The sequence below is a fragment of the Coregonus clupeaformis genome, chromosome 1 (genome assembly GCF_020615455.1).
Source record: "Coregonus clupeaformis isolate EN_2021a chromosome 1, ASM2061545v1, whole genome shotgun sequence".
Classification (NCBI taxonomy): domain Eukaryota; kingdom Metazoa; phylum Chordata; class Actinopteri; order Salmoniformes; family Salmonidae; genus Coregonus; species Coregonus clupeaformis.
This window is the reverse complement of record NC_059192.1, coordinates 88399713-88424884: the sequence shown is the minus strand read 5'-3', so window position 1 is coordinate 88424884 and position 25172 is coordinate 88399713. Positions and strand designations below refer to the sequence as shown.

Below are 25172 nucleotides of genomic sequence, written 5' to 3'. Positions count from 1 at the left end.
TCTTCCTATCTTTCCATCTCAGTGTGCAGTAAAGGCCAGGCAGTGAGTGGACAGTATCGTATGCTGGCCAAACATGGAGGCTACGTGTGGGTAGAGACCCAGGGCACAGTCATCTACAACAACCGGAACTCCCAGCCACAGTGCATTGTCTGTGTCAACTATGTCCTCAGGTAGGGTCACAGGTCAAGGGTCAGGGGTCAAGGGTTGGGGGTCAGAGCTGAAGATGGTGAGGTTTGGGAGGGGGAGGCAGGGGGGACATAGAACATAAGATTCATTATTCTGGGTTTCCCTGATTAAGCCTACTCCAGGATGGAACAGCATGTTTGTTCACTGGAGATCCTCTACTGAAATGTGTTTTTAGTCCAGGATTAGGCTTAACCTGTGTCCAGGAAACTGGCCCATAGTGTCCAACATTGGGGGGAGGAAGTGATTCTGGAAGGCTGCTGGTTCAAATGTAGTATATTACAGTAGTACAGTAGCTTAATCTATTAGTCGTACCATCTGGCGGTAACATAACACATCCATGAGGTATCCCTCTGTCTCTCTGTGTGTTTTCAGTGACGTGGAGAACAAGTCCATGATCTTCTCCATGGACCAGACTGAGTCTCTGTTCAAGCCCCACCACATGAACAGCTTCTTCAGCCAGAGTGGTGCTGCGGTGACCATGGACCCCATGGAGACCCTTTTCACCAAACTCAAAGAGGAGCCAGAGGACCTTGCTCAGCTGGCCCCCACACCTGGAGACGCCGTCATCACCCTCGACTTTGGTCAGAATCCCCCCCAATATCTCTGATTCTACTTTAGATCTCTCCCTAACCATACCCCGTATCATCCCATTACTACCCATCTCCCCAAAGCCATGCTGCAGGGCACATGATATGGTAGAAGATAAACATGTACCGGTACTTATAGCTGCACCATTTCTAACGTCATCCCCAGGCTCCAATTGATGGTGCATAGAACCTGGTAACTGTGCAAAAAACTGGGACTTGATGTGGTTAAAATCAAGGTGGGAGAGGGAGCGATGGAATTTGCAATCAAAATAAATGTTCTATCACATTGACCATATTATTTTTGGGAAGACCAATTTATTCTGAGTTCGGGCATTTAAAGTTTATATGTGAAAACTATTCGCATACTTTTAGATTTTCTGAACTCACTTCCTTGTTTCAATCACTTGCGCTGCTCGCGCTTTGAAGTCCACAATGTAGGGGGGAGGTTATAAGGGTTATGCTAGATGGTGATGGACTGAGAGATCAGCCAATCAAAACCACAATGTAGGGGGGAGGTTCTAAGGGTATGCTAGATGGTGATGGACTGAGAGATCAGCCAATTAAAACCAGTGGTTGTTTCGTCATCTCCTGCCATAGACTTCCAGTCAAGTCCCGTTCTGAGGCGCTGTGAAACCAGACAGTTCGACAGAAAGAGAGCTGGCTGGTGGACGAGATTACACCATCTGTAGTCTAAGATAATGCTGTAACTTCTATGAAAACAGGAATGCTAACCATGTACTGTTTATATGGTTGTGTCCTACAGGAAGGCCACCGTTTGAGGAGCCTCATCCTCCTCTCTACCCCAAGATGTCACCCATGCCCCCTCCGGCCCCCCAGGGCTGGGGCAGTGATCCCCATAAGCCCTGCCCAGCAGGAGACATGTCCAAACAAATGGCTGCCACTTTCTCAGTACCCCAGAACCCCACACCGGGCAGTGCCACCCCCAGCACCGCCCCCTCTAGCCTGAGCAGTTATTCCACGGTACGTAGCTACTACTGTCCCTGGAACTGTCTAGAACTCTTCTATCATTCTTCTATCATCTATTCTCTTATTCACCACATCCTCTACCACAAGCCTGATTTACTAGATTTTTATGTATTGTGTGTGTGTGTGTGTGTGTTTGTCACGATGTGTGTACTTGTTTGTGTGTGTGTGCGTGTGTTTGTTTGTGTGTGTGTGTGTGTGTCACAGGAGGTTGGTGGCACCGTCATTGGGGAGGAGGGGCTCGTGGTAATGGCTAGAGTGGAATCAGTGGAATGGTATGAAATACATCAAACACATGGTTTGATGCCATTACATTCGCTCCATTCCAGCCATTATAATGAGTCGTCCTCCCCTCAGCAGCCTCCACTGGTGTGTGTGTTATGGAGTGGGCATAGATCCTGGGTGCTTGGGACAGGGGGCAGAGTGTGGTGAGAATGGAGGGGTGGATGGTTGGAATAACCACTGGTCACTTAGTTACTTAGGCCTCAAGAGAGCTTTTATCATGTCCTCTCTCTCTCTCTCTCTCTCATTCTCTCTCTCTCTTATTCTCTCTCTCTCATTCTCTCTCTCTCTCTCTCTCACTCTCTCTCTCTCTCTCTCTCTCTCTCTCTCTCTCTCTCTCTCTCTCTCTCTCTCTCTCTCTCTCTCTCTCTCTCTCTCTCTCCCAATTCAATTCAATGTAAGGGCTTTATTGGCATGGGAAACATATGTTAACATTGCCAAAGCAAGTGAAGTAGATAGTAAACAAAAGTGAAGTAAACAATAAAAATGTACAGTAAACATAACACTCACAGTTCCAAAAGAATAAAGACATTCCAAGTGTCATTTTATGTCTATATAGAGTGTTATAATGATGTGCAAATAGTTAAAGTACAAAAAGGAAAATAAATCAACATAAATATGGGTTATATTTACAATGGTGTTTGTTCTTCACTGGTTGCCCTTTTCTTGTGGCAATAGGACACAAATCTGGCTGCTGTGATGGCACACTGTGGTATTTCATCCAATAGATATGGGAGTTTATCCAAATTGGATTTGTTTTAGAATTCTTTGTGGGTCTGTGTAATCTGAGGGAAGTATGTGTCTCTAATATGGTCATACATTTGGCAGGAGGTTAGGAAGTGCAGCTCAGTTTCCACCTCATTTTGTGGGCAGTGTACACATAGCCTGTCTTCTCTTGAGAGCCAGGTCTGCCTACTCTGCCTCCCGAGTGGCGCAGTGGTCTAAGGCACTGCATCGCAGTGCTAGCTGTGCCACTAGAGATCCTGGTTCGAATCCAGGCTCTGTTGTAGCCGGCCGCGACCGGGAGACCCATGGGGAGGCGCACAATTGGCCCAGTGTCGTCCAGGGTAGGGGAGGGAATGGCCGGCAGGGGATGTTGGTAGAGCATGGCGTTTGCAACGCCAGGGTTGTGGGTTCGATTCCCATGGGGGGGGGCCAGTATGAAAAAAATAAAAATATATAATGTATGCACTCACTAACTGTAAGTCGCTCTGGATAAGAGCGTCTGCTAAATGACTAAAATGTAAAATGTAATGCCTACGGTGGCCTTTCTCAATAGCAAGGCTATGCTCACTGAGTCTGTACATTGTCAAAGATTTCCTTAAGCTTGGGTCAGTCATAGTGGTCAGGTATTCTGCCACTGTGTACTCTCTGTTTAGGGCCAAATAGCATTCTAGTTTGCTCAGTTTTTTTGTTAATTCTTTCCAATGTGTCAAGTAATTCTCTTTTTGTTTTCTCATGATTTGGTTGGGTCTAATTGTGTTGTTGTTGTTGTCCTGGGGCTCTGTGGGGTCTCTCTCTCTCTCTCTCTCTCTCTCTCTCTCTCTCTCTCTCCCACTCTCTCTCTCTCTCTCTCTCTCTCTCTCTCTCTCTCTCTCTCTCTCTCTCTCTCTCTCTCTCTCTCTTCGTGTGTACAGCCCAGCAGCCCAGGGGATTACTACAGCGAGAGAGAAAGTGACCTGAAGGTAGAGCTGACTGAGAAGCTCTTTGCTCTGGACACAGAGGGGCCCAAGAGCCCTGGCAGCACCCAGGTCAGTCTCACTGGCACTTCACAGACTCAATCAGTGTGGTTAAGGAAGGTGGACATAATACTATATTGACACAATTGGTCATGGTTGCTTTCTTGTCAAGTTTAAATGCACTTCAGAAATGTGATGTAATGTGATGTGACCCTCTCAGTCGGCCCTGAGTGATCTGGACCTGGAGACCCTGGCTCCCTACATCCCCATGGACGGAGAGGACTTCCAGCTCCATCCCATCATTCCTGAAGAGGCCTCTGGAGGCCCAGAGGGGGCCGCTGGCCCACTGGGCCACCCCACCACACAGAACAGCTTCAGCAACATCGCCAGCCTCTTCCAGACCCTGGGATCCCCACAGTCTGCCCACTACCAGCCCGCCAAGTGGGCCCCAGGAGACAGGAGAGGCCCCAACCACAGCCAAATGAGCCCCATGGACTCCAGGTCTATTGTGCCCTACACAGTCCCCGCACAGATCCCCCCCTACCACGCCCCTCTGTCCTCCATGGGTGGACATCAGAACCTGCAGTGGCCCCCAGATCCTCTGTTAAATTATATGGTGAACTCCATGGACAGAAGCCACTCATGTCAGAACATGCCAGTCAACATGATGCACAAGGAGAGGTACTATAGAGGGCCTTCAGTGTGTCTGTCCTACTGATTCAGTGTGTCTGTCTTACCGGTCTTTATTCAGTTGGGTTCTTGTACTGATGGTTGTTAGAGCTAGAGTAGTGTACAGAGATGGTTGTTAGAGCTAGAGTAGTGTACAGAGATGGTTGTTAGAGCTAGAGTAGTGTACAGAGATGGTTAAGTAATGTGATGCTCTTCTGCAGGTCAATGGAGAACTTTGTCCAGGCCTACAGAGACATGAGTCCCGCCAGAATTGCCATAGCCAACAACGTCAAGCGCTCTTTCACACAAATGGCAGTGGTACGTTTACCCTCTCACTGCTTTATGACCGTAAGCTATGGTGTGTGTATCCAGGTTGAGCTCACTGTTAAATATTCCATGTGAGTTGTATTAGATACTGAAACTGCAGACTGGTTTTTACTAAGTTGTTGACTGTAATGTGTGTCTGTGTTTGTATTTGTGTTTATCAGGGTGACACCACCCTCAGTACGCCTTCAAAGATGATGAGGAATGAAAGCTGTGCCGTTATGGACAGATCTCTCAGCACCAGCTCACTGGAAGGTACTGTATGGTGGCCCACATGGGACATGCAGTGCACAAACAAAAAAAAAATATATCACTTATAGTACAAGAACAGTAGAGAAAATAGAGCGATATTGAACTCATCTTAATCTCTCTCTTTCTCTTTATTTTACAGATAAAGATATGTGCATACCTGGGGGTGTTGACAAGTGTCTCAGCCCCCTTCAGCAGCACAGGAAGTCCCAGTATCCAGGATGTGGAAACAGTGCATACAAAAAATCATTCCCCGAACAGTGCTGCAACTACAAAGAATACCGTATGCTGCCCTCCAAAACAGAGGGTAAGTTTGGCTTGTTTATTTCAATTGTGATGCCACTCCCATGTGTTGTATGTCATAAAAAAAAGATTGACTGATCAAACCAGTAGCAACCAGTTGGACAGGCTGTGACCGGGAAAGGAAAATGCAATAATGTTCACGTGGAGATTTTGGCAATGATAAAACATATTCAAATCTATTTTTAGACAGGCATGCAATTGATTTGGACAAATTATATTGTTCATTTTGTAATCACAGTCCTTTTACATTACTTGGCGCCAGTCAATGAACTGTCCTCCTCAGATGATGGTTGATTGGCGGTTGCCCCAAAGCCATTTCCTCCCTACTAACAGACTGACTCCATGTTTGTTGTGTGTGTAGGGGATGCACTTATTGTGCAAAGTTACAGACGCACAAATATCATACCCCCTCAAAAATTATAACCTCCCATGTTATTGTAATGGTGAGAGGTTAGCATATCTTGAAGGTATGATATTTGTGCGTCTGTAACTTTCTCACTCTTCATTATTCACGATTCATTCAGGACCATCCATAATCATGGTGGCATCCACATTAATGTAGTAGTGTTTAAAAACATATTCTATAATTATTTACAATAAAAGTCACTGTAAAATGACCTATCTACTCCCTACTAACGGACTGACTTTGCTGTGTGTGTAGGGGTTGCCAGTCGGCTGTTGGGCCCGTCCTTTGAGACCTATTGTCTGCCAGAGCTCACCCGCTATGACTGCGAGGTCAATGTCCCTCTCCAAGGCAACCTGCACCTGCTGCAGGGCAGTGACCTACTGAGAGCCTTGGACCAGGCTACCTAGACCCAGCCCTACACCCCCTACTCCCCTCCCCTCCCCTGGACCAGGCTACCTAGACCCAACCCTACACCCCCTACTCCCCTCCCCTCCCCTGGACCAGGCTACCTAGACCCAACCCTACACCCCCTACTCCCCTCCCCTCCCCTGGACCAGGCTACCTAGACCCAGCCCTACAACCCCTACTCCCTCCCTCCCCCTGGACCAGGCTACCTAGACCCAGCCCTACAACCCCTACTCCCCTCCCCTCCCCTGGACCAGGCTACCTAGACCCAACCCTACACCCCCTACTCCCTCCCCTCCCCTGGACCAGGCTACCTAGACCCAGCCCTACACCCCCTACTCCCCTCCCCTGGACCAGGCTACTTAGACCCAGCCCTACACCCCCTACTCGCCTCCCCTGGACCAGGCTACTTAGACCCAGCCCTACACCCCCCTACTCGCCTCCCCTGGACCAGGCTACTTAGACCCAGCCCTACACCCCCTACTCCCCGCCCCTCCCCTGGACCAGGCTACCTAGACCCAGCCCTACACCCCCTACTCCCCTCCCCTCCCGTGGACCAGGCTACCTAGACCCAGCCCTACACCCCCCTACTCCCCTCCCTCCCCTGGACCAGGCTACCTAGACCCAGCCCTACACCCCCTACTCCCCTCCCCTCCCGTGGACCAGGCTACCTAGACCCAGCCCTACACCCCCTACTCGCCTCCCCTGGACCAGGCTACCTAGACCCAGCCCTACACCCCCTACTCCCCTCCCCTCCCCTGGACCAGGCTACTTAGACCCAGGCTACGCTCCCCCTCTGTCTGTCTGTCTGTCTGTCTGTCTGTCTGTCTCTCTCCCCCTCTGTCTGTATGTCTGTCTCTCTGTCTCTCTCCTCCTCTGTTTGTCTGTCTGTCTGTCTCTCTCCCCCTCTGTTTGTCTGTCTGTCTGTCTCTCTCCCACTCTGTCTGTCTGTCCATACGACGCTGTTACAGACAAACTAACAAACACAACAGTCTAAAATCCGGATGGAACATTATCTACTGTAAGCATGATATCTGGGGGTTTCCTTCCTTTTCCCTTACCGTCCACCTTCCTTCAATCCCGTTGACCTAGTCTGTCTCTCACTGCCTTTGACTGGTGTCTGTTTGCATGTTTCTCACTGGATAGTTACAGTGCTTGTCAGGCCATGAAGTTGATTGGTCAAATCAGAGCATGCCCTTACATTATGTAGATAGTCCTACTTTTGGTGCCTTTTTCATGGCATTAGAGGTCATATTAGGATCAGGGAGACTTTGGCCTAGATCACAGGAGGCTGGTGAGGGGAGGACAGCGCATAATAATGACTGGAATGAAGTGAATGGATGAATACCGTTCCATTTATTCCCTTCCAGCCATTACTATGAGTCTGTCCTCCCCAATTAAGGTGTCACCAACCTCCTGTGGTCTAGATTCAATCATATCAAACGTAAACCGGCTATAGCTGATGCTTTGGTGGTATCGGCGGGTTAACTGCGTTGGAGCTGTCAAGTCAGAGTGGCTGCTGGTCATTGTCAGGAAGCCACACCCGTCCCACTCCCGTTAGAAGTTCAGAAGGAGAAAGTTATATAGAAATAATGATGCTCAAATAAAAAATCATTAAATTAAATAATGAGGCTTTCTATCATCCTATTGGAGGTGTAGATTACATCTCTCATTCTAGTGTTCAAACAAGGCTGCATGGGATTTCTCTCAATGTGAATCCATGCAGCCAATGGCAATGTCCACTTTAGGTATAATGCCGCTTGTGGATTTGATGGCTCTAATGCAGTCCCACCTCCAACACCACCAGAACAACTGCTATGTCAATTTAAAGACATAAACTCTAAAGTTTCTACTATAATTTCAAGATAGTGTTTTAGTGTTGATGTGCCTTGGTACTTTGTCTCATCAACCCAGTAGATGCAGATTGTATTCCTGTGTTTTAGATGTTACTCCATGGTGCTGGCGTCTGTTTTGTTTTTAAGTGTCATTTTTTCAGAGTATATGCACAAGTATAATGAATTTGTTGGCAGGCCAGTACAGATCTGTTATTGCGCTTAAAGAAAAAAGAAAATGGAGAGAAAAAAATCTGAAAGATATCCATATGATAAGTTCCCCTTTTGACATGTAGAAATTTGAATATTGTAAACAAACAAAATTGACACAAAAGTAATCTCTTTCAACAGTATCTAAAAAGGTGATGGTGCTTTATAGATATAACCATCTTGCATTTGTAGAGGCAACTTTATATGTTTATTGGATCCACTTTTATTAACACTGTATTTTGATGTTGTTTATTCTTCTTGCTGAGATTGTCTTTAAAGGTGATATATAGCTCCAACAGGATTGGGATAGTGACACATTTGTTGTTGTGTTGGCTCTGTACTCCAGCACTTTGGATTTGAAATTATATAGACTGTCAGCTTTAATTTGAGGGTATTGTCATCCATGTCGGGTGAACCGTTTAGAAATTACAGCACTTATTGTGCAAAGTTACAGATGCACAAATATCATACCCCCTCAAAAATTATAACCTCCCCTGTTATTGTAATGGTGAGAGGTTAGTATGTCTTGAAGGTATGATATTTGTGCATCTGTAACTTTCTCACTCATCATTATTCATGATTCATTCAGGACTATCCGTAATCATGGTAGCATCCACATTAATGTAGAAGTGTTTAAAAACATATTCTATAATTATTTACAATAAAAGTGACTCCAAAATGAAACAATACATTATTTACCATTTATTTCTATTGGACACAAAATAATCTGAAACACAACCAAAACAAACAGCAAATGCATCCAACAAATGTGTAGAGTCACAAGCTTGATGTTGTCATTTTGTGCTAGGAATATGGGACCAAATATTTGACTTTTGACTACTTTAATACACATATAAGGGAATTTACCCCAATACTTTTGGTCCGCTAAAATGGGGGGACTATGTACCAAAAGCGCTGTAATTCCTAAACGGTCCACTCGATATGGATGACAATACCTTCAGATTAAAGCTGACAGTCTGCACTTTAACCCCATAATCATCGTATCATTTCAAATCCCAAGTGCTGGAGTACAGAGCCAAAATAACAACAACATATTCACTGTCCCAATACTTTTGGAGCTCACTGTAATTTGCCTTAACATTTCCTTAAGGTTGTCTCAATGATGACTCAGTGTTATGCCCTTCAAATGAACAGATTGTCTCTGTAGACATAGATTGTCCAATAAAACCACACTAGCCAATACAAATCCTGATGTTTAGCTTGGAGAGCTTTAGAGCCGGTATGTTGACTAGATGTAATTAGTCCAGCATAGATCTCCCCTAGTGGTGATAACAGAGATGTTGTAGAGGAGACTATTCTAGAAGGATAAAGAATCTGATTCAGTAAATCGACCTACAGATGTGGTCAAATATATTGGCACCCTTGCACTTTACAATGGAGTGAAATGGAGCAGAATGTTGAATGGCTATTTTTACCCTGTAGGCAACTTACCACAGGTGAGATAAATTACACAGTAATCGAGAATCATTGCCTCCAACCAAATTATACTGAACAAAAATATAAACGCAACATACAACAATTTCAAAGATTTTACTGAGTTACAGTTCATATAGGAAATCAGTCAATTGAAATAAATAAATTAGACCCTAATCTATTTATTTCACATGACTGGGAATACAGATATGCATCTGTTGGTCACAGATACAGTACCTTAAAAAATAAAGTAGGGGCGTGGATCAGAAAACCAGTCAGTATCTGGTGTGAGCACCATTTGCCTCAGGATCTCATCACAGTATCTCTGTGCATTCAAATTGCTATCGATAAAATGCAATTGTGTCCATTGTCCGTAGCTTGTGCCTTCCCATACCATAACCCCACCGCCACCATGGGGCACTCTGTTCACAATGTTGACATCAGCAAATCACTCGCCCACACGACGCCATACACGTGGTCTGCAGTTTTGAGGCCAGTTGGACATACTGCCAAATTCTCTAACAAGGTAGAGAAATGAACGTTCAATTCTCTCGCAACAGCTCTGTTGGACATTCCCGCAGTCAGCATTCCAATTGCACGCTCCCTCAAAACTTGTGGCACCGGTTGTGGGACATTTTAGAGTGGCCTTTTATTGTCCCCAGCACAAGGTTCACCTGTGTAATGATCATGCTGTTTAATCAGCTTCTTGATATGCCACACCTGTCAGGTGGGTGGATTATCTTGGCAAAGGAGAAATGCTCACTAACAGTAATGTAAACAAATTTGTGCACAAAGTTTGAGAGAAATAAGCTTTCTGTGCGTATTGAAAATTTCTGGGATCTTTTATTTCAGCTCATGAAACATGGGACCAACACTTTACATGTTGCATTTATATTTTTGTTCAGTGTAATTATAATTGTTTATAATTTTGACTTTGAAGTGACTTTTTTTTATTTTTTTATTTAAACTTATTTTAGAATAAATAGTAAATCATGCAAGGGTGCCAAAGTAGTTGACCTCATCTGTATATGTAGAGTTAATGTGGGTTTGGGTTGTTCAGTAATAAGAGGCTGGTGTGGGTGATATGTCTATCAGTGAGGTTGGTGGAATATCAGATGATGTCTGTGTTAGACTCTGTGTGATGAGGTGTGAATGACAGAGTCAGGCGCAGGAGGTAAAACACAGAAATCAAGAGTTTATTCAGTGTACAATAATGTAGCGCATATAGCGACAGAACGAAACTAGCACAAGGGAAAATCAACCTTGGCTGCATACAAGTAAAGAGTAGCTCAACCGAGCTACTCACTCTCACAACGAGCAATCACTCACAAAGGACGAGGGGGCAGAGGGAACACTTATACACAGACTAATGAGGGAATGAGTACCAGGTGTGTGTGATTGACAAGACAAGACAAGACAAGACAAATGGAATGATGATAAATGGAGCGGTAGTGGCTAGTAAGCCGGTGACGACGAACGACGAAACCTGCCCGAGCAAGGAGGGGCAGCCTCGGCTGAATTCGTGACACTCAGTAATAGTTACATATAGAGCAATGGGTGGCAGATACCTGAGGTTGTAGAGAGAGCTGAGGGACAGATAGAGAGGGACTGATGCACTTATCTCTCCACACGCTACTTCATGCAGTATTCATCTCTCTCTCCCTCTCCCTCTCCCTCCCTCCCTCTCTGTTTTCCTCTCTCTTTCACTTTCCCTCCCATGTTCAATTTTAGAAACAGCCCTTCCAAGTTTAGCCATCCTGTCAACCTTACAACATTTTAGACAAAACATTGTTTCCACTGTTAATGGAAATATATCGACGCCGTGAGTTCCTCCAAAGACATGAGAAAAGATGCTCCTTGTTGTCATTGAGCCAAAGTGAATGGAATGTGGGACGTTTCCTTAAATTACCCATGACCCAGATAAATAAACACAAGGATAAAATGATAGGATGTATAATTTGATATATTTTTTTATTCTATGGGAACAAGGAGGAGTACATAAATGAGTTCCCGTGTGTGTGACAGATAGTTAGATCAGACCACTCCGTTAGCTGAAACTTTTCTGGTTTTGGTCCCTATATGCGCTGTCTAAAACACACAGATATGCAGTATTTAACATGTAAAACAAGACAAATTCCATGCTTTGCATTTGTGGTTTTAAACTTCTATGAGTTAAAATCTGTTGTTATTACTTGAATTCTAAGTGATAGAAAAACCAAAGTAAGATCAAGATAAAGTTCTCCACCTTGCAGGCCATACTCCTGTTCCTGACGGAGATGAGGCTGGGATGTCAGATGGAACTACAGATGGGATTTGGCCTAAATTGAGTTCCTGTATGTGAGAAGAGTAGGCTGGAGGGAAGTGATGAAATGGTAACTGCAGAAAGAAGGCTATCCACCAGTCCTAGCTGTAGCTGCTGTGACATTTGAAGGGCCCAAACTAAACATACATATATGAATAATTGAACAATCTCAGTTCACATCCTCTTCAAAGACAATATCAGCTACTAAATATAATGAGGGTTGTTTTTTCTGCCTTTATCCATTACATTTTTGGATGTCTGACAGTTATTTTAGATGATCCTATGATTTATATAGAATTCATTATATTGTTATTATTTTTGTTATTACTGTATGGGGAATTTAACCCAATATGAAGATGTATTTCTGCACTGATATCCTATTAAAGTGTACTGATCTGCCATTTGTGATGTGATACGTGTTCTCTTTCCTGTATCAACACTTCCTATTTCCTGTATCAACACTTCCTATACAGCCTTCATAACACATTATAAGCACATTTACAATACCTTATGAGCTATGCCTAATGCATTATAATGCACAACATCTTAAATTGGAACGCCAAAATCCTAAAATGAAATGCCTATTCACATAAGACAGGAACTTCATAATGACTGAAAACACTCATCCTTCTATATGGAATATTAACTGAGTGGACAAAACATTAAGAACACCTTCCTAATATTGAGTTGCACCCCCCTTTTGCCCTAAGAACAGCCTCAATTCGTCGGGGCATGGACTCTTCAAGGTGTCGAAAGCTTTCCCCAGGAATGCTGGCCCATGTTGACTCCAATGCTTCCCACAAGTTGGCTGGATGTCCTTTGGGTGGTGGACCATTCTTGATACACACGGGAAACTGTTAAGCGTGAAAAACCCAGCAGCGTTGCAGTTCTTGACACACTCAAACCGGTGCGCCTGGCACCTACTACCATGGGCTATGTTTTATTTATCTTCTGTTTTATCACCTGTTGTAAGTTATGCTTCCTGCTGTGGCAGGGTTAGCGTGAGTTGGTCAACTCTGACAAGTGTCTGCTGTGGCAGGGTTAGCGTGAGTTGGTCAACTCTGACAAGTGCCTGCTGTGGCAGGGTTAGCGTGAGTTGGTCAACTCTGACAAGTGTCTGCTGTGGCAGGGTTAGCGTGACTTGGTCAACTCTGACAAGTGTCTGCTGTGGCAGGGTTAGCGTGACTTGGTCAACTCTGACAAGTGCCTGCTGTGGCTGGGTTAGCGTGACTTGGTCAACTCTGACAAGTGCCTGCTGTGGCTGGGTTAGCGTGACTTGGTCAACTCTGACAAGTGCCTGCTGTGGCAGGGTTAGCATGAGTTGGTCAACTCTGACAAGTGCCTGCTGTGGCAGGGTTAGCGTGAGTTGGTCAACTCTGACAAGTGCCTGCTGTGGCAGGGTTAGCGTGACTTGGTCAACTCTGACAAGTGCCTGCTGTGGCAGGGTTAGCGTGACTTGGTCAACTCTGACAAGTGCCTGTCACTGGCAGGGTTAGCGTGACTTGGTCAACTCTGACAAGTGCCTGCTGTGGCAGGGTTAGCGTGAGTTGGTCAACTCTGACAAGTGCCTGCTGTGGCAGGGTTAGCGTGAGTTGGTCAACTCTGACAAGTGCCTGCTGTGGCAGGGTTAGCGTGACTTGGTCAACTCTGACAAGTGCCTGCTGTGGCTGGGTTAGCGTGACTTGGTCAACTCTGACAAGTGCCTGTCACTGGCAGGGTTAGCGTGACTTGGTCAACTCTGACAAGTGCCTGCTGTGGCAGGGGTTAGCGTGACTTGGTCAACTCTGACAAGTGCCTGCTGTGGCTGGGTTAGCGTGACTTGGTCAACTCTGACAAGTGCCTGTCACTGGCAGGGTTAGCGTGAGTTGGTCAACTCTGACAAGTGCCTGCTGTGGCAGGGTTAGCGTGAGTTGGTCAACTCTGACAAGTGCCTGCTGTGGCAGGGTTAGCGTGACTTGGTCAACTCTGACAAGTGCCTGCTGTGGCAGGGTTAGCGTGACTTGGTAAACTCTGACAAGTGCCTGCTGTGGCTGGGTTAGCGTGACTTGGTCAACTCTGACAAGTGCCTGTCACTGGCAGGGTTAGCGTGACTTTGTCAACTCTGACAAGTGCCTGCTGTGGCAGGGTTAGCGTGAGTTGGTCAACTCTGACAAGTGCCTGCTGTGGCAGGGTTAGCGTGACTTGGTCAACTCTGACAAGTGCCTGCTGTGGCAGGGTTAGCGTGACTTGGTCAACTCTGACAAGTGCCTGTCACTGGCAGGGTTAGCGTGACTTGGTCAACTCTGACAAGTGCCTGCTGTGGCTGGGTTAGCGTGACTTGGTCAACTCTGACAAGTGCCTGCTGTGGCTGGGTTAGCGTGACTTGGTCAACTCTGACAAGTGCCTGCTGTGGCAGGGTTAGCATGAGTTGGTCAACTCTGACAAGTGCCTGCTGTGGCAGGGTTAGCGTGAGTTGGTCAACTCTGACAAGTGCCTGCTGTGGCAGGGTTAGCGTGACTTGGTCAACTCTGACAAGTGCCTGCTGTGGCAGGGTTAGCGTGACTTGGTCAACTCTGACAAGTGCCTGTCACTGGCAGGGTTAGCGTGACTTGGTCAACTCTGACAAGTGCCTGCTGTGGCAGGGTTAGCGTGGAGTTGGTCAACTCTGACAAGTGCCTGCTGTGGCAGGGTTAGCGTGAGTTGGTCAACTCTGACAAGTGCCTGCTGTGGCAGGGTTAGCGTGACTTGGTCAACTCTGACAAGTGCCTGCTGTGGCTGGGTTAGCGTGACTTGGTCAACTCTGACAAGTGCCTGTCACTGGCAGGGTTAGCGTGACTTGGTCAACTCTGACAAGTGCCTGCTGTGGCAGGGTTAGCGTGACTTGGTCAACTCTGACAAGTGCCTGCTGTGGCTGGGTTAGCGTGACTTGGTCAACTCTGACAAGTGCCTGTCACTGGCAGGGTTAGCGTGAGTTGGTCAACTCTGACAAGTGCCTGCTGTGGCAGGGTTAGCGTGAGTTGGTCAACTCTGACAAGTGCCTGCTGTGGCAGGGTTAGCGTGACTTGGTCAACTCTGACAAGTGCCTGCTGTGGCAGGGTTAGCGTGACTTGGTAAACTCTGACAAGTGCCTGCTGTGGCTGGGTTAGCGTGACTTGGTCGACTCTGACAAGTGCCTGTCACTGGCAGGGTTAGCGTGACTTTGTCAACTCTGACAAGTGCCTGCTGTGGCAGGGTTAGCGTGAGTTGGTCAACTCTGACAAGTGCCTGCTGTGGCAGGGTTAGCGTGACTTGGTCAACTCTGACAAGTGCCTGCTGTGGCAGGGTTAGCGTGACTTGGTCAACTCTGACAAGTGCCTGTCACTGGCAGGGTTAGCGTGACTTGGTCAACTCTGACAAGTGCCTGCTGTGGCAGGGTTAGCGTGACTTGGTCAACTCTGACAAGTGCCTGCTGTGGCTGGGTTAGCGTGACTTGGTCAACTCTGACAAGTGCCTGCTGTGGCAGGGTTAGCGTGACTTGGTCAACTCTGACAAGTGCCTGTCACTGGCAGGGTTAGCGTGACTTGGTCAACTCTGACAAGTGCCTGCTGTGGCTGGGTTAGCGTGACTTGGTCAACTCTGACAAGTGCCTGCTGTGGCTGGGTTAGCGTGACTTGGTCAACTCTGACAAGTGCCTGTCACTGGCAGGGTTAGCGTGACTTGGTCAACTCTGACAAGTGCCTGCTGTGGCAGGGTTAGCGTGACTTGGTCAACTCTAACAATTATTAGAGTCCCTATGTAGGAGTAATTCATTGAGTATTTACCTGGGGCTAAGAGACTGCTTTTAAACAACTGAACTGGGGAGATAGTGTGTGTGTGTGTGTGTGTGTGTGTGTGTGTGTGTGTGTGTGTGTGTGTGTGTGTGTGTGTGTGTGTGTGTGTGTGTGTGTGTGTGTGTGTGTGTGTGTGTGTGTGTGCTTGTGCGTGTGTGCTTGTGCGTGTGTGCATGCGAGTGTGTGTTTGTGTGTCCATATGTGTGTGTAAATGTGTGTGTAGCTAGCGGAGGTTCATACAGAGCTTTACCAGGGAGAGAAGAAGAGATATAAGGTCATCAACAGATGGTTGAGACATTCCCCACCACTTCACAATCATTCAACTGGGATGGAAGCAGGATATCTGGCAAATGTATTAGATGAGTGATTAGTATGATGCTGATTCATTCACTATTGTCTATTTTAGACCCCAGGTGAAGTGACTTTCTGAATTCCCTTCTCTGTGGAGGGAGCTGAGGAGAAAGGTCATAGACAGATCAGTGGACATCTTTTGGTGAAGTTGATCTGTTTGTGGTCTGTCTGTGCCATGTGACGTATGGCATTTTGCATCAGGGATCTGTTGAATAGGACAGCTTATTCCGAGGGTCTGAAACGAAACCACATGTCCTCATCTGACCCATGGGAGGTCATTTGTTTGCTCCTTTTAATGTTTTGCTCCTTTTGTAACTGCAACTTTATTTGCACAGGTTCTTTACAGGATTTTTTACTAATTTTAGAGAGAATATGTGAGAGAATGCTATTGAAGGGCATTGAATGGACTGTTATCGAAGGCATTGGGAAGCATGGTCAGCTCAATTTAGCTTAATGTAAAAAAAAAAATGTAGGTTAAAATGAGACAGTCTTTATGTTCAGGGAAATGTCAGCATTTTCATCAAAAATAAAGTTTCTAATACATCATTGACTTTAGTCCTCCGTTCCCAGTGAGCACTGTCCGACACCGACATCCATGGACGTTGACATTTGGTCCGTCCACCCTGGCCTTGATTTCACCATCCACAGACGATGTTCTTTGGTCCGGACCAGCCTTTATTTCAACGTCCACAGACGACCGGATCTGATTTGGCCCAAATATAGACATCTATGATTGGTTCAGATTTGGTCCAAGTTTGGACAGCAAACTTCGACCAAAGTATAGTAGAGCACAGCAGAATACAGTACAGTACAGTAGAGTATAGTTCAGTACAGTACAGTATCATGTTCTCTATTGTATTGTACTCTGTTGTACTCTACTCTACTGAACTGAACTAAACTCTAAAACTTGTGAAACATAGACTTCTATGATTGGTTCAGATGTAGTCCGGTCTACTTGAACATGATCACTGGTTGGACTACTTTGAACATGATCACTGGTTGAACTACTTTGAACATCATCACTGGTTGGACTACTTTGAACATGATCACTGGTTGGACTACTTTGAACATGATCACTGGTTGGACTACTTTGAACATCATCACTGGTTGGACTACTTTGAACATGATCACTGGTTGAACTACTTTGAACATCATCACTGGTTGAACTACTTTGAACATGATCACTGGTTGGACTACTTTGAACATGATCACTGGTTGAACTACTTTGAACATCATCACTGGTTGAACTACTTTGAACATGATCACTGGTTGGACTACTTTGAACATGATCGCTGGTTGAACTACTTTGAACATCATCACTGGTTGAACTACTTTGAACATGATCACTGGTTGAACTACTTTGAACATGATCGCTGGCTGAACTACTTTGAACATGATCACTGGCTGAACTACTTTGAACATCATCACTGGCAGTTTAAAGCTTTTGAAAAAGCTTTGTTATTACTCCTGTGTATGTGACAGACAGGAGTAATACAAACAATTCCAATCTTCAGTTGGTTCCATTTTCCTATTTTAATTGGAATAAATTTTTTAAAAAAAGTGCTATAATGCTTCATTGACAAGTAGAAGTGAATTAAAGCTGCAATATGTAACTTTTTCGGCGACCTGACCAAATTCACATAGAAATGTGAGTTATACTGTAGATCTGTCTCTCTCATTGAAAGCAAATCTAAGAAGCGGTAGATCTGTTCTATGTGCACTTGTCACGCCCTGACGTATGGGACTCTTGTATGTTGAGTCAGGGTGTGGAGATCTATGTTAGTATTTCTATGTTTACATTCTAGGTATTGTGTTTCTATGTTTGGCCGGATGTGATTCCCAATCAGAGGCAGCTGTCGCTCGTTGTCTCTGATTGGGGATCATACTTAAGTAGCCTGTTGGCAATCATTAGTTGTGGGATCTTGTTCCGTGTATAGGCTTGTGTTTAGCCTGAGGACTTCACGTTACGTTGGTTTGTTCGTGTGTTTATTTTGTTAAATAAACATGTATGCATTTCACGCTGCGCCTTGGTCTGACCCGTCCTTCAACGTCCGTGACAGCACTATTTCTATGCTTCCCATTCTTAAGTTTTGTTTTTGGGTCTTTTACTTTCGGTTTTGTACACCAGCTTCAAAGAGTTGAAAATACAATATTTTTGGTTATGGAAAATATATTTCACAGCGGTTTAGATGGTACAATGATTCTCTACACCAGGGATGTCAAACTCATTCCATGAAGGGCCTAGTGTCTGCTGGTTTTTGTTTTTTCCTTTCAATTAAGACAACCAGATGAGTGGAGTTCCTTACTAATTACTGACCTTAATTCGTCAATCAAGTACAAGGGAGGACCAAAAACCCGCAGACACTCAGCCCTCCGTGGAATGAGTTTGACACGTGCTCTACACTATATTTGCTTTTTTTGCCACATAAACTGGAATTAGAACTATTAGAATTTTTGCAACCAGGAAATGGCGGAGGGATTTATGCATAGTGCAGAAATGGCTGCCGTTTTACGGGCTCCTAACCAATTGTTATATTGTGTGTTTTTTCGCGTTATTTGGTACTTATTTTGTACATAATATTTCTGCCACCGTCTCTTATGACCGAAAATAGCTTCTGGATATCAGGACAACGATTACTCACCTCGTACTGGACGAGTCGGACGCGAAGGATTTACTTCAGACACCCGACAAGGCCTGTCATTCGCAGGAGAAAGAGACAGAGATATCGGGGACGTAGGTCGGGGATCCGACGGTGAGTGGGTAATCTGCCTCTACCATCAGTCCTATTAGCCAACGTACAATCACCAGAGGACATTTCTCCAAAAAGTAAGATCTTTGTCCCCATGTGTAATATCTTATGTTTCACCGAGTCGTGGCTGAACGACGACATGGACAACATACAGCTAGCAGGCTATACACTACATCGGCAGGATAGAATGGCTGACTCCGGTAAGACAAGGGGTGGCGGTCTGTGTATATTTGTAAACAACAGCTGGTGCACGAAAACTAATATTAAGGAAGTCTCAAGGTTTTGCTCGCCTGAGGTAGAGTATCTCGATAAGCTGTAGACCACACTATTTACCAAGAGAGTTTTCATCTATGTTTTTCGTAGCTGTCTATTTACCACCACAAACCGATGCTGGCACTAAGACCACACTCAATGAGCTGTATAAGGCCATAAGCAAAGCGAAAAACGCTCATCCAGAGGCGACGCTCCTAGTGGCCGGGGACTTTAATGCAGGGAAACTTAAATCAGTTTTACCTCATTTCTACCAGCATGTTAAATGTGCAACCAGAGGGAAAAAACTCTAGACCACCTTTACTCCACACACAGAGACGTGTACAAAGCTCTCCCTCGCCCTCCATTTGGCAAATCTGATCATAATTATATCCTCCTGATTCCTGCTCAAAAGCAAAAACCAAAGCAGGAAGCACCAGTGACTCAGTCAATAAAGAAGTGGTCAGATGATGCAGATGCTAAGCTACAGGACTGTTTTGCTAGCACAGACTGGAATATGTTCCGGGATTCTTCCGATGGCATTGAGGAGTACACCACATCAGTCACTGGCTTCATCAATAAGTGCATCGATGACGTCGTCCCCACAGTGACCGTACGTACATACTCCAACCAGAAGCCATGGATTACAGGCAACATCCGCACTGAGCTAAAGGGTAGCGCTACCACTTTCAAGGAGCGGGACTCTAACCCGGACGCTTATAAGAAATCCTGCTATGCCCTCTGACGAACCATCAAACAGGCAAAGCGTCAATACAGGACTATGGCAGGGCTTGTAAACTATTACAGACTACAGAGGGAAGCACTGCCGTGAGCTGCCCAGTGACACGAGCATACCAGACGAGCTAAATTACTTCTATGCTCGCTTCGAGGCAAGCAACACTGAAGTATGCATGAGAGCATCAGCTGTTCCGGACGACTGTGTGATCAAGCTCTCCGTAGCCGATGTGAGTAAGACCTTTAAACAGATCAACTTTCAGAAGGCCGCAGGGGACGTGTACTCCGAGCATGCGCTGACCAACCTGCAAGTGTCTTCACTGACATTTTCAACCTGTCCCTGACTGAGTCTGTAATACCAACATGTTTCAAGCAGACCACCATAGACCCTGTGCCCAAGAACACTAAGGTAACCTGCCTAAATGACTACCGACCCATAGCACTCACGTCTGTAGCCATGAAGTGCTTTGAAAGGCTGGTCATGGCTCACATCAACACCATTATCCCAGAAACCCTAGACCCACTCCAATTTTCATACCGCCCCAACAGATCCACAGATAATGCAATCTCTATTGCACTCCACACTGCCCTTTCCCAACTTGACAAAAGGAACACCTACGTGAGAATGCTATTCATTAACAGGTCCCCTGTAGCTCAGTTGGTAGAGCATGGCGCTTGCAATGCCAGGGTTGTGGGTTCGTTTCCCACAGGGGGCCAGTATGAAAATGTATGCACTCACTAACTGTAAGTCGCTCTGTATAAGAGAGTCTGCTAAATGGCTCAATTGTAAAAATGACTACAGCTCAGCATTCAACACTATAGTGTCCTCAAAGCTCATCACTAAGCTAAGGACCCTGGGACTAAACACCTCCCTCTGCAACTGGATCCTGGACTTCCTGACGGGCCGCACCCAGGTGGTAAGGGTAGGTAACAACACATCTGCCACGCTGATCTTCAACACGGGGGCCCCTCAGGGGTGCGTGCTCAGTCCCCTCCTGTACATCCTGTTCACCCATGACTGCATGGCCAGGCACGACTCCAACACCATTATTACGTTTTCCAACGACACAACAGTGGTATGCCTGATCGCCAACAACAACGAGACAGCCTATAGAGAGGAGGTCAGAGACCTGCCCGTGTGGCGCCAGGATAACAACCTCTCCCTCAACGTGATCAAGACAAAGGAGATGATTGTGGACAACAGGAAAAAGAAGAGGACCGAGCACACCCCCATTCTCATCAACAGAGCTGTAGTGGAGCAGGTTGAGAGCTTCAAGTTCCTTGGTGTCCACATCACCAACAAACTATCATGGTCCAAACACACCAAGACAGTCGTGAAGAGGGCACGACAAAGCCTATTCCCCCTCAGGAGACTGAAAAGATTTGGCATGGGTCCTCAGATTCTCAAAAAGATCTACAGCTGCACCATCGAGAGCATTCTGACTGGTTGCATCACTGCCTGGTATGGCAACTGCTCGGCCTCCGACCCCAAGGCACTACAGAGGGTAGTGCGTACGGCCCAGTACATCACTGGGCCAAGCTTCCTGCCATCCAGGACCTCTATACCAGGCGGTGTCAGAGGAAGGCCCTAAAATTGTCGAAGACTCTAGCCACCCTAGTCATAGACTGTTCTCTCTGCTACCGCACGGCAAGCGGTACCGGAGTGCCAAGTCTAGGTCCAAAAGGCTTCTTAACAGCTTCTACCCCCAAGCCATAAGACTCCTGAACAGCTAATCAAATGGCTACCCAGATGATTTGCATTTCAGGATGACATAGCCAGGGATACAATTTAGGAAACACAGTCCAACTCTTTGACTGTCTTCCTTCCCTTATGAAACAGATTAGAAACCAACCTTGTTCCAGACTTCCATTCTGCTCCAGCTACAAAGGTTTATCCTTCGTTTCAGTTATCTTCCTTTCTTTTAATGAAAAGAAAACAGAAGGAGGTCAAATCGGAGGAACCTGCGATACAAGCTCATCAACCTCCAGATTCATGTTTCCAGAGGAGTATTTAGGCAGCGGTGGTATCTAACAATTAATGTTGGCAGACACCCTTTCAAAGGACTCACAACGACTACTCTGCTTTATTTCATACTCTCAAACCCAATCTCCCACAAAGTCTGGCACTTCCTGAACAAACTCAGAACAATATCTGTAAAAACCAAAAACATGCTTACACTTGAACACACACAGGCATTCAACTTTGATAATTACCCTTTAAAAAAGGTGTACCGAAAAACCGTTAAACTAAAAGGCTCTAAAAACATGAACAAAAGCCTGGTGGCCCTAATTCAGTCATCTGATCACAGTGTTCTATAATTAAGTGTGTCCATAGTGCAGTCATTAGTTCGTCAAAATCCCTTTCCACTGGCTTTCTCTGTATGGTTGTAATAGCCAGCCTGCACCAGGCCTCTGTGTTAATTTGTAATTCATTATAATGAGCTTGTATTTCTTTTCTTCAGAAAAAAGGTCTGTACTGCCGGCCCCTCATCATTACCATGGGCTGTATCTTAACTCACATTGAGGACACTGTGTTAGATCAGTCTGTGTGCCGTTTAGGGGACAACAGCTCCAATCTCCCTCATGGATAATTACTTTAATAGTCCCTGCACAAGACCGAGATTGTCTGAATAGAGCTCCCCGCCTTTCTCGGCCAAATTGTTTACTATTAATTTCAAAAAATGGCACTGGTCTGCTTTTTCTGGGCTAGGCTGGTCTGTTCCCACCGAGGGTAAGGACGGTTCAAAAAGACAGTTCAATAGAGGCTGTGTCAGCAATTGAATAGACAGCTACGAGTTACGACCCACCAAAAGAGTCCTGTCAGCTGTCAGCAAAATGTATGGGGCAATTGTATCTATTGAAGCTTGTGGTTGACTGTTCTGCAGCAGAACGATGATGATTATTATATCCACTGTAACATCGTGGAAAGACACTCTTTCCTGGGTCATGTTAAGTAGGGAGAAAACGTTTTAGAATGGTGTTAAAATAATACCTTAATTAAAGTAGTACCTGAATATGTCCAATAAGAACACTTTTTTGGGGGGGCAAAACATTTCGCTACAACGTAGCCTCCTGAACGCAACCCAGGAAACACTAATGTGTGGTCCTATTAATGAGAGTAAACAAACTGGCTGCCACAGCATGATTTGTGACTGGAGAGCTCTGACCATTCCACTGTCCTCGCTCTACTTCTCACACAACTATTAACATCCCTGAATGAAGGCATCCGGTTCCGGATGATGCTACACGCAACCCCATCCTGAGCCTGTCTCAAGTTGAGTTGCGCTATCATAGAACCCATTGTGTAGGGGAGAGAGGAATGCTATGTGTGAGAAGGAACCTGCTGACTAAGAGACTGAGACATAGAGGAATACAGCAGGCTAGGTAACCCTTTATTTTACAGCTCAGTATTAACCAAGTACTTACTTAGAAATGAATTGTTCAAATTTTAAGTTACATCTTAAACTGGGCTGTAAATATAAAAGCCTCATGAGCATAGTTAAACTTTCGTACACCATCAGAACCCAAAATACGAGTTTTTACTCCATTGTTTGTAAACAATGTAATTGTAAAAATATACAATATAGCCTCAAAACATTGTTAAAACTATCATTTTGATATCATGGATGGTCCTAGCATCCATAGCTCTGTCTATGAATTTGAGAGTGGTTACATTTCTCCAGCCCCATACCACAGCTGTTTACCAAATCAGTGGCGGAGTGGCAGCTTTGTTGTTTTTTACAGCAGATTGCCCCTTTAACTATGAACCTGCACTGTACTTTCAATCATATCTAAGTCTGTAGCCTAACTACATGACATGAAACAAACTTGAATACACAGCAAAGCATGGCCATAGACCTCCACTAGACACTGTGTAAAGGACCTCTCCTGAACCTTGTCCAATTAACCAGGAGATTAACTCTTGATGGTGTGAGTTCCACTGTGGTACAGTGGCTTGCGAAAGTATTCACCCCCCTTGGCATTTTTCCTATTTTGTTGCCTTACAACCTGGAATTAAAATGGATTTTTGGGGGGTTTGTATCATTTGATTTACACAACATGCCTACAACTTTGAAGATGCAAAATATGTTTTATTGTGAAACAAACAAGAAATAAGACAAAGAAACAGAAAACGTGAGCGTGCATAACTATTCACCCCCCAAAGTCAATACTTTGTAGAGCCACCTTTTGCAGTAATTACAGCTGCAAGTCTCTTGGGGTATGTCTCTATAAGCTTGGCACATCTAGCCACTGGGATTTTTGCCCATTCTTCAATGCAAAACAGCTCCAGCTACATCAAGTTGGATGGGTTCCGCTGGTGTACAGCAATCTTTAAGTCATATCACAGATTCCCAAAATGATTGAGGTCTAAGCTTTGACTAGGCCATTCCAAGACATTTAAATGTTTCCCATTAAACCACTTGAGTGTTGCTTTAGCAGTATGCTTAGGGTCATTGTCCTGTTGGAAGGTGAACCTCCGTCCCAGTCTCAAATCTCTGGAAGACTGAAACAGGTTTCCCTCAAGAATTTCCCTGTATTTAACGCCATCCATCATTCCCAGTCCCTGCTGATGAAAAACATCCCCACAGCATGATGCTGCCACCACCATGCTTCACTGTGGGGATGGTGTTCTCGGGGTGATGAGAGGTGTTGGGTTTGCGTCAGACATAGCGTTTTCCTTGATGGCCAAAAAGCTCAATTCTAGTCTCATCTGACTAGAGTACCTTCTTCCATATGTTTGGGGAGTCTCCCACATGCCTTTTGGCGAACACCAAACGTGTTTGCTTATTTTTTTCTTTAAGCAATGGCTTTTTTCTGGCCACTCTTCCGTAAAGCCCAGCTCTGTGGAGTGTACGGCTTAAAGTGGTCCTATGGACAGATACTCCAATCTCCGCTGTGGAGCTTTGCAGCTCCTTCAGGGTTATCTTTGGTCTCTTTGTTGCCTCTCTGATTAATGCCCTCCTTGACTGGTCTGGGAGTTTTGGTGGGCGGCCCTCTCTTGGCAGGTTTGTTGTGGTGCCATATATACTTTCCATTTTTTAATAATGGATTTAATGGTGCTCCGTGGGATGTTCAAAGTTTCAGATATTTTTTTATAACCCAACCCTGATCTGTACTTCTCCACAACCTTGTCCCTGACCTGTTTGGAGAGCTCCTTGGTCTTCATGGTGCCGCTTGCTTGGTGGTGCCCCTTGCTTAGTGGTGTTGCAGACTCTGGGGCCATTCAGAACAGGTGTATATATACTGAGATCATGTGACACTTAGATTGCACACAGGTGGACTTTATTAATTAATGTATTAATTATGTGACTTCTGAAGGTAATTGGTTGCACCAGATCTTATTTAGGGGCTTCATAGCAAAGTGGGTGAATACATATGCACGCACCACTTTTCCGTTATTTATTTTTTGGAATTTTTTGAAACAAGTAATTTTGTAATTTCACTTC

General features: G+C 45.4%; 1 protein-coding gene across 2 annotated transcripts in view; it reads left to right on the top strand.

Moving 5' to 3' along the window:
* LOC121578272 (endothelial PAS domain-containing protein 1) overlaps window positions 1-6241 on the top strand; it is a 130651-nt gene extending 124410 nt beyond the window's left edge. For both annotated transcript variants that reach the window (XM_041892530.2, XM_041892521.2), the window contains exons 8-16: window positions 23-170; window positions 559-767; window positions 1537-1754; window positions 3677-3790; window positions 3939-4399; window positions 4609-4705; window positions 4876-4966; window positions 5103-5267; window positions 5925-6241. In XM_041892530.2, coding sequence (XP_041748464.1) covers window positions 23-170; window positions 559-767; window positions 1537-1754; window positions 3677-3790; window positions 3939-4399; window positions 4609-4705; window positions 4876-4966; window positions 5103-5267; window positions 5925-6076 — 1655 coding nt within the window. In that variant the 3' untranslated portion in view covers window positions 6077-6241. The remainder of the gene's footprint in view (window positions 1-22; window positions 171-558; window positions 768-1536; window positions 1755-3676; window positions 3791-3938; window positions 4400-4608; window positions 4706-4875; window positions 4967-5102; window positions 5268-5924) is intronic.
* Window positions 6242-25172: the final 18931 nt, after the last annotated feature.